Source organism: Eucalyptus grandis, chromosome 8 (genome assembly GCF_016545825.1).
Source record: "Eucalyptus grandis isolate ANBG69807.140 chromosome 8, ASM1654582v1, whole genome shotgun sequence".
Classification (NCBI taxonomy): domain Eukaryota; kingdom Viridiplantae; phylum Streptophyta; class Magnoliopsida; order Myrtales; family Myrtaceae; genus Eucalyptus; species Eucalyptus grandis.
This window is the reverse complement of record NC_052619.1, coordinates 26,714,212-26,726,989: the sequence shown is the minus strand read 5'-3', so window position 1 is coordinate 26,726,989 and position 12,778 is coordinate 26,714,212. Positions and strand designations below refer to the sequence as shown.

Here is a 12,778-nt window from a genome sequence, read left to right as displayed (position 1 = left end):
TGAAAATTGCTAATTAAATATATCCGTCTCATTCTCAATCTAATTCCGATATATTTCATTCCAATATTTCATCTTCTATGGATGGCAACATATCTTGTACATCGTTGATCTTAGCTTCTCAGGAATTTGTATAATGGCTAAGAAATTTTTCAAATTTTGTACTTATTCAAAAAAGACTCATTGTGTCTTCAAAAGATGAGTTATAAAATAGATCTTCAAAATGCGTACCACATGCTAGCTTTTTTTCCCATTAACTGGTTTTGATATATTTAAGGAACCATCTTTTGTTTAAGAATGGTATGGGGGAGTCCTTTGCATTTTCACTTTAATTTGTCTACTTATGTTTTCCTTGCCTGCTCTTACGTAAGCTGCATTTATTCGAATGCATTTTACTCGTTAGATTTAAAAAAAAAAATTCTGAAAAAAATATGTAGAGAGGTTAACGGTCTATACTTTGCCTTGTAATACCCATGATAATATATATATGTGTGTGTGTGTGTGTGTGTGTGTGTGTATAATATCCGGAAGATTCGGTCCAATGAGCTTGGTAAATGTAAGTAGTGTTGTCCAACAATCACACTAAAATTTTTCCGGGGAAGTAACAGTCGCATGACCCCTTTTACCCGCCATTTCGACCAAAGAAAACTTTGAAAGCCAACAAGCTGTGATTTCGACCCAATATTTTTGGGCGAGCTTCCCGAAAACGAGACCCAGTGCAGGTGTCACTTCTTTTGCTGCAAAATAATCGACACGGTCAATTTTAGCATTTCATTAAAGAAATATTCTTCATGAAAATCAAGCAAAACTTGCACCCGAGTGCGAAACCAAGCCACTTGGATAGTGACGGTCCTTGCACTTCAAAGCATTCATCATCACCATTCGCCATTTCGTATCTCCTTGAGGCTCCAATAATGGATTAATGTAAATCAAACCATGCAAGTATTTGCAGTAAAAGTCTCCTACACGTCATATTCACCTGAACCAAACATTCACAACCATCCTCAAGAATTATAAGTCTCCTCTCTCTTCTTTTTTATTGTTTCATTTTTCTTCTTTTTTTGGGTTACATCTCTTTTATTTTATTTGTATTCTTCTCTATTAGACATCTCCATTAACATTCTATGTCTAGCTCTTGTCCTTGGTCTTATTTATAGATAACTCCAACAAATTGAGTAACGTCGGCCATTGTCCCAAATTATATTCTCCCACTTCATGACTAGACAAAGGCTGTCCGATTGAGAAAGCTAACAGTACACCGACGCTCCACTCTTCACGCACAAAAAAAAGTAGCGGAGTGACGACAAAACTTGAATTAATGGACACCACTTCCATTCACATGTTTTATTCAATGGGTGGGGACTCCATTTGTCTGAACTCAAACGTACGTGATACATTCTATTTAATTAAGTAAATTATACACATTGTTTTTTTCACACAAAATTTGATGGAAGCATACTATATATTTCATGAAAGTGCCAATGACTCCTTACTAGAAAATCGGATGATCGGTGACTCTTTTTGCCTAACAGTTTTTTTGTTTTTTTTGTACCATAGCAGTACTTGCAATATCCCTCATGTACAAACTTTGCAATCAAATTCTTGAGAGATCAATCTTATGAGAGCATTTCTTTGTAAAAGAGAGTTCCGTGCTTATAAATGAATGTTGGCTTCATCGTAAACCAATCTTTATTCAAGGCTTCAAGTATAGTTGCTTAGGCATAACTCTTAAACAGTCTCTAAAAATTAAGTGGGCACCCAATTGGATTGCACCACTATAAAATGGTTCCACATTCCTCTATCACTACTCCTTTTTATTTATATGCATATAATGTATTTAATAAATTGCTTAACTTATATTTGTGCATAAATACTTAATACTATGAAGCATATTCAACATTTGGGCAAAAATATTGCTCATGTTTATATGAATTTTTAGAGCTAAATATGACAGCATCACATGTTGATAAATTAATAGAGTTGATGATACACTTTCATCACAAATACATACTTAAACAATAGAATGATCAAAAGTGTCAAAGAAGGAACCAGATACATTTTACGTGCCAAATGCAAAGAGGCACATGTATACTTTTGCCCTTTTCCCCACATTTCTTAAAGCAATAGTCGTTAGACAATTTTATGACCTTTTGTAATGGAAATAGATTGAGCTTTTTATCCAGTTGAAAATAATGCAGTTGGTTCTAATGTATAAATTCAAAGAAATTAGAAATTTTCTAGAAGAATACCTTGAAAAACCTGAAACTGATACACATGTGACAAATTTACTCCTACTAACCATAAAAAACCTTAAATTGGTACATTTATGACAAATTTACCACAGACTAATTTATTCGACCGCGAAAAAAACCCAAAACTGGTAAATTTGTGACAAATATACTCGCAAAATTGTATTAATACCACAAAAAATCACAAAAATTGTAAATTATGACAAACGGAGCGTAAAATCCCAAATTGGTATATCAGTCAATTGTCATATGTCATTTAACTTAATAATTTGATAGTAAAATTTAACGAAAACTAACAGAGGGTAAATTTGTCACAAGTGTATCAGTTTGGGGTAAATTTGTCAAAGGTATACCAATTTGAGGTTTTTTGTGGTCAACAAAATAGTCTTGGATAAATTTGTCATATGTGTACCAGTTTGGAGTTTTTCAGGGTATTAACCCGCTTTTTAATTTGAAAACCAAGAAAGATTCACAAAAAAAAAAAAAAAAAAAAAAAAACTAATTTCTATTTGCTCCTTCATGTGATTCCCATTTGTCATCATCGCATTCCCTTTTATAATCCCGGGAAATGCATATTTCTTATTTAGTGGGACATTCATTTGGGCTAATACCCTGAAAACCCCAAACAAATTTACCCCAAACTATTTTTTTGATCATGAAAAACCCCAAACCGGTATACCCGTGACAAATTTACCCCGATTGACTATAAAAACCCTAAACTGGTACATTTATGATAAATTTACCCCAAACTAATTTATTTGACTGCAAAAAAAAAAAAAAAACCTAAAATAGTAAATTTGTGACAAATATACCCTATGCTAAATTGGATTAATACCACAAAAAAATCACAAAAATTGTAAACGGTGACAAACGGAGCGTAAAATCCTAAATTGGTATACCGGTTAACTGTCATGTGTCATTTAACTTAATAATTTGAGAATAAAATTTAACGAAAACTAACATAGGGTAAATTTGTCACAAGTGTACCAGTTTTGGGTAAATTTATCAAAGGTATACCAGTTTGGGGTTTTTGGTGGTCAAAAAAATGGTTTTTGGTAAATTTGTCACAAGTGTACCAGCTTAAGGTTTTTCAAGGTATTAACCCCATTCATTTTGATCATTCCTCATTGTTGACGTCAAGGATTGAACAAGTCCTTAAAAGGCTCAAAAGAAAAAATATATATGAGAGATCTGTTTAGAGGTAGAAGACTCCGTAATGTCACCCGTATATTCTCTCTTTATTAGGAAGATAAAGATAAATAGAAAATAATAGAGCCTAACGGTAATGAAGGTAGATACAACATAAAAATTTCGATTCCAGTTACTATTGAATAAATAGGTATAATAACCCCTCGCGTCTGGAATGAATGAAAGTGGGTGAAATGCTCACAGTAAGGACAGCATGCCTAACGGCACTGTCACTAAGCTAATAGGCTAGTCCTTACTCCTTTGGTTTAGCAACAGTGCCGTTTTGATCGTTCCTCATTGTTATTGAACGTTTCTTTTTGACTATTAAGTTTTTCTTTTTTGACTTTTGCTCTGCTTCGAGGTTCGTAATAATTATAATGAAATAAAAGATTGCCTTTCTTATCTTACTTTACCCGATGCTGCAGATTTGCTTCCGATGGAAAATATCATTACCTAGAGAGGCCCTTTCCCTTTCTATATACTCATCTGCTCGTAATTTGGCAGAAAAAACTATTACCTAGAGGCCCTTTCCCTTTTATATACTCATCTGCTCGTAACATACTCTTGGGTTTTTCAGTGTATCAAAGAACATAAATATACAATATCAATCATTTTCATTTTGGGCTTATCTGAAAATCAAATGGCACCATATCTAATTCATAGAATCAATCTATACAATACTTTTCCTTATGGATGTAATTAGACTACAAATGCTTAGATGCTAATTCTTTTGTCTTGGCTACATGCCACCATGAGATCAAATTCGTGTATTATATGGTGTTTGTGCACTGAGCCAAAGTACGATGGGATAAAAGCATTCGTCCTCCTTTGATACCCAAAAAGGTAAAGGTAAATCAAGCATGAAGGCTGTGGTCTTTTGTACCAGTGTACCGGTTTTGGTTTTGCATAAATGGAATTGTGGGTTGTAAGGACAACACACCAGGAGAAGCAAATAGTGATGCAGTCCTTTAATGTGAGATCATGAGCTGATAAATCATTGGGAGGTTCTATTTGCTATTTGTCCTAAGTTGACATTTTTTTACGAAACAAAACTTATTCAATGGAGTACATGGTTTGTATTCTGTTTTTCTCGTACCTCATGTGATATATGTGGTTCATATGATCCCTTCAATGGTTACTACCTATTGAATCACTGTGTCTGGTAGATCATCTTCACAAGGAGTATGTGAAATTGCAGAAATTGCTAATTAAAAGTGCAATCACTGTGTCTTTATTTGGTGGATCCTCTTTAGGAATGTCAAATTTTATGTTTTCCACGCGTGCTCCAACTGTGGCTGCATCAATCCATGTGCGATTCACATGCTAGATTTGGAAATTTTCTTCCCTCTCTTATTTCACGCGTGATCTTACTTTGACTGCTATAATCCCAAATTCCCAATGCATTCACACGCTGGATTTGGAAAAAAATTTTCTCTTATGCAGAAACTTTGGCTACATGGATCCAAGTGCATTCACACGGCATATCCGTCCATCGCATATAGATGATGTTGTACGGAAGATTCTAACCATGAGCTTGATAATTTCAAGTGGTGTCATTTCACATCAATATTTTCACTTTTTCGAAGAAGTAAAAGTCACTAGTTCTTTTTTCCGTGATTTTGACTAAAGGGACTTCAAAAGACTATACACACTATATTCATCTAAAAGAAGTTTTCACAACTATACTAAAAAAATGTAGAACTAGGTCCATGTTGACCCTAATTCACATTTGCTAATTATAAAGCTCACTCAATATGCTACTTACAATTTAAAATTATAGTTGTTTTCCTTGAGTAACTTTTAAAGAATTTCAAAACGGCCCCTAAAACACAGAATATTATAAGTATTTCGGTAATATTATAATGTGTGTGTGCCTAAAAAAGTTAATGATATGCGCATGAAACTTTTCTTCATTGAAAATCGCATTTATTGCGTTAGTTGGACGTATGATCGATACGAATGTTTGTTTAACGTTGATTTATTGTTAACTGAATTATTAGTCATCCATGTATGTAGATACTTGTGTTGATTTGAGAGAAGGGCTTTGATATGAGCACGTCTTCACCAACAATCGGTTTCGCATTTTCTATGCATTAGGCAATCTAATTACAAATTGGATAAGGATTACCTTTTTCCTTTCATAGCTCGGGCATGAGAATAGATCAAGCTTTTTGTTCAATTGAAAGTAATGCGGTAGGTTCTAATGTATAAATTCAAAGACACAAGAAATTTTCTAGAAGAGCACCTCTATATGATTAATTGGTACACCAATAGTTTATCTTCTATTACTTTGGAGTGATGGATCTTTCGCTCGACTAGGTTATTATTCATTGGATGCTTTTTTGGAATTCATATGCTTGGTAATGTCATTCCTTATCAAATCAAAGTGTTAGTCATTTTCAAAAGCATTGGATACTTGGTATGAGAATTTGTAAGAAATACTTGACTAGGTGTAAAAGAAAACGTCATGTTCAGATTATTTAGTCCAAAAGAAGATTTTTGCTTTTAGACTTTAACGAAAAATGATATTTCAAAAGTGTAAAGCATCCACTAACATGGGATGCATTACATATAGAGTTTAGCTTATTTTGTTATTATCTAAATTTATGCTGCATATAAACGTCACTAATGTCAATTAAGTGCAATAATTATACCGATCATTATGAGTTTCACGTGATTTGATGATATCTCACCTTTTTTTTGTCTTTGTTGCTCAGTCAAAAGCGGAAGGAAATGTTTGCTCCATCAGTTTCGGAATAGCTTCCATCCATGCGGCTTTGCTCAGAAAAGAGAAAAAGATCAAGTTGATTTTGATGGGCAGGTGGCCCCCACCACTTTGTTCCTTCTACATGCTCATATCTTGCGCTATTCCAAGGCTTGACTCCGGTGGCTCATTCCCATTGCATTTTATTATTATTATTATTATTATTATTATTATTATTATTATTATTATTATTATTTTATTATAAACAGAAATGGCTTGGTTGTTATTATTCGGGAAATGTTAAACAAGGAGATGAATGAAACTCGTTCTACAAAAAAAAAGCCTAAACTAAATACAATCAAATAATTACCTAAAATGACTAAATCAATCTCACATAGGAGACAAAGCTTGCTGATTGGCCAATTTTTTGATAACTGGCAAGTGTATGATTGGTCCAACAGATGGAAACCTGAATATTTTTGTCTAAAAAATTTGGCAAAAATTATAAATCCCAAAACAAAGCACTACCACCACCTCCACACATCGCACCCAAAGGTTTCTTCCTTCATTTATTCACATCTTCTCCTTTCCTTCCGGTCTTCATTTCTTTCCAAAGATAAAAACAAAGCTCATGCAAGGCCCACCTCTTCATTAGTCAGACTGATGACAGATGACAGTGCAAGTTTTCCCTAAAATTCTGCAGCAGAGAATAAGCAATTGAAATTTAAACCGATGCACAAGAAAATCAAGATTATGCACTCATAATTCTGTTTGGCCGTACTCACTCATACTTTGCTAATAATAATATGATCTTGAATGGAGATAAGGAGTCATTTCTTACTGTAAAATCAGTTTTTGTGAAATTTCAAAATTATCTCCAGTTGGAAACTCGACCTTGAAGGATCAACATATTTGGAACTAAAATCAAGGCAGACTATTAGGCGACTCCTTGGAACACAGTCACTTTAAAGCTGGTTCAAACAATTGAAAAGTGATCGAAAATGCTCCTCCGTTTCACATTCGAGCAAAAAATTATATTTATTTGGTCAAAGCCGTTCTATTTGACCGGTCAATGGTCGTGGGACCAACCACTTTTTATTATTATTAGTTTTTGGATATCTTTCCCCTGTAGTATATTATTAACTGGGATTATCAACTCAGTTAAAATATACTCCATTAGCTCCCCAATAAAATCCTTGATTGTGGCTTTCAGTAAAGGGTTAATATCACGAAAAATATCGAATGAATTGATATACCTATAACAATGTTACCTCAAATTAATTTTTTAATCACAAAGAACCCAAAATTAATACATTTAATCATTCGTTAAATTTTACCATTAAATTACTGAGTTAAATAACATATGTATCAGTTTGGGGTTTTACCATTCATTTATTATAAGTGTATGATTATAAATTTATCATAAATATATCGGTTAAAGATTTTTGTTATTAATTTAAAATAAATTTATTATAGGTATATCATTTTGATATTTTTCTTAGTATTAACCCTCTAGTAAATGGCATCTGAAATCAATGAGTTATTGCCCTTCTTTCTTTCTTTGGAATATCATGACTTCTTTTTGTCAAAAAAATGTCCTCATTTTCTTTCTTTCTTTTGCATATTATGACTATCACTACCCGAAAGTTCTGTCATTTTGAGTTTGTTTTTGTTTTTTTTCTTACATGCACATTAAAGTACACTAGCCCTCACGCACGTACTATTGTTTTAGACGTCGGTCAATTGGTTTTTTTTTTTTTGCTTTAATTTTTGTTAAAGTAACCAAAAAACGAAATCCTTTAACTCACATTCACGAATTGGACTCGTCTCCCTCAAACCTATGCTAGTTTTGCCGCTAGAGAGCCAAGATAACTCGCACCTCATTGGCCCCACAGGTCCTTGACTACCTTTCTGCCCACTTTTTTTTTTTTTAATTGGTCTTGACAACATTTAGTTTCTTTAATGTAAGATCATAAGCATGCCTGATAAAGACATTTTCCTTTTTTTTCCTTTTTTAATATATATGAAAAGTAGGTCTGGAGAAAGTTGCAATCAATAGGATTTTCCGTCCTCCTCTCTTTGAAACAAGGGGTCTTCTAATTTTGTCAGTTTGTTAGGTTCGAATTGCTATTTGTCCTGAGTCAACATTTATTTCTGAAACAAAACTTATTCGATGGAGTACAACATAGCACATGGTTCATACCATCTTTTTCTAGTGCCTTATGTGATGTGATTCCTATGATCACTTCAATATTTATTACTTGCTGAGTCGTTATGTTTGCATATCATCTTCACAAGAAGCATGTGAAATTCTGAAAATTGCTAATTAAAAGTGTATTCACCATGTGTTGACACCTATTTTTAGCAAATCTAGGAAAATAAGGAAAATAAAAATTGCATTTTTTGGACAAATAAAAAGAAAAAAATGAAATTGGGGGAAATTGATTTGATTGAAGTATGCAAGGAAATTTGAAATTCTGATGAGCATTCAGATTTCGATAAATGCAGAAACAATTAAAAATCAGGTGAACAAATGGCAAGAATTTTTATAAAACGGAATAAATCGGAGCAAAATTGAGTTGATTGCGAAATCTCGCTTTGATTTGCAGCCTTGATTTAATGCGACGGAAGATGGAAACTCGAAAAATACCATTCAAGGTGGCCGTCCGGAATTAGTATAAAAGAGAGTTTCATTTTTCGGGTGCGCATGGAAACACTGCTTTTTTTTGTTCCTGGAACAAAACAAAAAGTGTTTCTGTTCTAACAGTTCGAACAAAAGAACGTGTTTGGTAAGTGTAAAAAACTATTTTTGGAATAAAAAAACATAAACATGTTTGGTAACAGCAGTCGATTTCTGTTCCTAGAATGAAAAAAGAACGTAAACACGTTTGGTAAACGACAAAAAAATTTCTATTTTATTTTTTATTTTTTATTTTTAAATTTTTTTAATAAAGTTTAAAATTGATATTGAATTCTAATTCTTATGAAATGCTCATTAATTTTATTTTGTTCATGGTTAGTGAAGACAAACATTTTTAGCATGATCATATAGCATATTTCGTAGAAAATGTTGTAATTAAAGTTTGTATCAAATTTTTTCAACATGCTCATATGTGCGCCCTTAAACGAAAATTTCATACATCTCAACATGTTTGTCGGTCCAAGCTATTCACAAGATGTGTGGCCTGGTCCCTCATCCGGGACTCAGATATGGAATCGTTGCGGTTCGCCAAGGGAGTGCTTCAATCAACTCTCTTTTGCTCATAACTCTTGACATCTAATTACAGCAGCATTACTCTGCCTTATGATATACTAAATTGCACCAACTTTTACTAAAGATCAGGAATCTTAAAGATCTAGAATACGGATGAACTGTGCTCTAAGACTGCAAACTCAATGAAGTTCACTGCTTGCAATCAAAATAATCGAACCTTTACAATTTTTTATTTTCATAACATGCTTGTTTTCTACATAATTATTTCAACCTTAAAGGGAATACAGAACAGAAAGCAGTCCAGTACATGAAAAATTCAACTGCCTGCTCTTTCAACACTAAGAGAGGAAACACTACAGAACCTATTTACAGCAATTCAAAAGGTAAATTTTGCCTAAAGACTTTTCACAGCCAAAGCTTTCCCCACCCTCCTTTTACAGTTTTGAGATATTCCTACAGCGTCAAGAAGTTAATACTTCTTCAGCGTGTTCCTCAGCCAAATGAAGCACCAAGTTTTAGCCAGGGTCCTGTACTTCCTCCAGCCGCCAAAGTATCTTCCTATCACTTTTTTGTAGGAAGGCCTTTGTTGAACCAAACTCCAGTATTTGGCCATGTTTGGCCTACTGTTTATATACTCGTCTTCCAAATTCAAGAGTGCCAAACGAGCTAGCACCGGAATGAACATTACGTCTGCCATGCTGAACTCTTCCCCTGCAATATAAGCCGTCTTGCTCAACCTGTCTGCCATGCTGAACTCTTCCCCTGCAATATAAGTCTTGCTCAAACTGTCCTCAATTTCATCGAGAAGTCTGATTAGATGTTCCTTGCTCCGCCTTACAACCTCTGGGTCTCTCAGCTTCTCTTCGGTGTGATATGCCTCTTTTAGCTTGCGGTGGTAGGAACTTGCCAGGTCAGGTGACTCGGCCATCCGAGCAATCAAGACTCTCCTAAAAACTTGGACACTGCTTGCCGATACTTCTCAGGGACGTGGGATAATGTGAAAACTTTGGATTCCACTCCTGTATTTTATGCATCCATTGAATGACCTCATCACTGCTGAAGGCGATGCTATCATTATTAACAGAGACAACTGCATTTCTCTCTATATACCTGTAAATTTCTAAAGCATTATAAACTTCCACAAAAGAAGAGAATGAAGACAGACAGACAGAATAAATCTGCAAAGAATATGGTACATAATAGAGCACAATACCCCATCCTGTCAACAGATACATTCAGTTACTCAGAAATCCAGAAATACTTTTATTTGGCATACTTAGCTAGAGAAGCTGATATTTCTCATTATCACATGCCAAAACAGTTGAAAATTAGATCAAACAAACATCCGTCATAACCATATCAAAAGAAGAACAAGTATGCTGTAAGAATAGGATGAGACTTACTGAATGATTTCAATAGTATCAAAGATGACATGCGAACCATTCTGGAAAACGGGGAGTTTTGCAGTCGGGTTCATTCTGAAGAAGGAAGGCCTCAAATTTTTGCCTGTTATCGGATTCATATGGAAGGATGTGTAATCAATGCCCTTCTCTTCCAAAGCCAGCCTTACCTTTTGGCTGTCCAATGAATATGGGTGATGATACAGTTGCATGATTCTAATTGCTTTCCTTTTATTGACTTCAATTATGAAGCACAAGCTTCACACAAAATCAAGAGGCCTGCTGCAAGTCAAATTGAAACAATTACATAGCCAAAGAGGAGGTTTAATTAGCAGTTAGCATGATTCAAAAGTACAACTTTTCTACCAATATTAACACACGTCACTCGTTTGAGATTGCAAGTTTGACAACCATCACCCTCTCAGATAAGACTAAGGTTTTGCTAATCTAAAAGGTCCACTCTATACTGTGATGAAACATAGTCAAAATCAAAAGAGAAACTAGAGGCTTCAAAAACTTCTTGGCATCCCCAACGAATTAATACACTAGCATTGAAGAACATTTATTGACATACCCATTTTGAGTAAAAGAAGAATCTCTAGCATATCTTAGTCTGTGGCCATCAGCAATTACCTCCCCAAGGAAACAAACCAGACAGCAGTTCAGACAAACGTCAACAGTGAAACCCATTCAACAATCCTCCTTTCAGCACCCAATCTCCAATATAGTCACATAGTCAGGTTAGGCCTCACACGATGTACGGTTCCACAAAAACCCAAAAAAAGCGCTGAACTGAGACGCCATCTTATGTAAAAGCTCCAAAACCAAAAGGTTCATTTTCCAGCAGGAAAGCATTTAAATTTTGCAGACAGTAAGATTAGAATAAAGGAAGTATTCCCGATTCAGTTAACAAATACACACAACGAACTCACACCAACTCCTGTCGTGCTTAGAACAGTATTGACGGTTCAAGAAAGGGGCAAAACGGGTCCCGCCACTTCTAATTCGGCCATCAATACAGCAAGGAATTCCAACGAAGAACTTCACGAGGCGATCAAGAACGGTCTAGACCACACGGTCGAAAGAGGTTCGACTGACCGGATGACATGCAGAACCAGAACCGCCACGCCCCCCACTCCAATACTCCAACCCCAACTCAAGACCCGCTGAAGTCAACGCGCGCAAGCACGATCAAGTTCACAACAAGATCCCGCAGCGCAGCGACCAAATTGACCAGGGAATCAAACTAAAACGGAAACAGCACGCAGCAACGACGAGAGAACCAAACGAAGAAGGACGGCCAAGTGTCGAGCGCGATCGAGACAGATGGGGTGGTCGGACGGAACCTTACCCAGAAAGCGTCGACACTTCTAGAGATAACTTCGACTTTTGCTTCCCACAACAGACAACAGAAAACTACAAGAACCAAGACGAATACTAGTAAACTCCAGGAGTTGTTATAAGGACAACACTTTTAAGCCTTCGTTACCGTTCAAAGTCACCTGTTACAGCACAACCCACCTAAATTTTTCAATGGACAATCTTCTGCAGGCACTCGAGGTTTTGCTACACGAACCAAGATGAAGAATTCCATCACTTACTGAGAGGGTATCCACCCAGAGCTGAGAGATGAACCCCAAGCCAAGAGCAGATTCGATGCTGATCACTTGCTTCGCCACCATGCTCGATCGCCTCATCACCTGTCGCCCACCCCTCGCCCTCAATTTACTCTCCGATTCCTCTTCGCTCCTCAACGCGACGCCGGCATCGCCGCCGTCGCCGCTTAGGAGCACCTCCTCCTCTTCCACACCGGACCGCGCCGGCTTTTCGGCGCCCAAGTTTCCGCCTTCCGCCGCATCACTCCCGCCGCTCCCACTTCCCTCCCTCGATCCCACGCCGCCACCTCGGTCCGTCTCCGAGCTGCGCCGCCGCATCACTGGAGCTGCTGCTCGAGCGAAGGGGGAGCTCGACCAGCTGCAGATCGAGCTGCAGCTCGAGCTCGCTCTCGAGCGAGCGTTGCTCCCCC

General features: G+C 36.1%; 1 protein-coding gene across 1 annotated transcript; it reads right to left on the bottom strand.

The window, feature by feature from the left end:
- Positions 1–9,560: 9,560 nt before the first annotated feature.
- On the bottom strand, positions 9,561–12,494 carry LOC104457348 (glutathione S-transferase TCHQD). Its single transcript, XM_010072290.3, is given in 5 exon segments — positions 9,561–10,303; positions 10,306–10,365; positions 10,368–10,462; positions 10,756–11,034; positions 12,354–12,494. Coding segments are annotated over 4 exon segments (846 nt in total). The 5' UTR covers positions 10,965–11,034; positions 12,354–12,494; the 3' UTR covers positions 9,561–9,821.
- Positions 12,495–12,778: the final 284 nt, after the last annotated feature.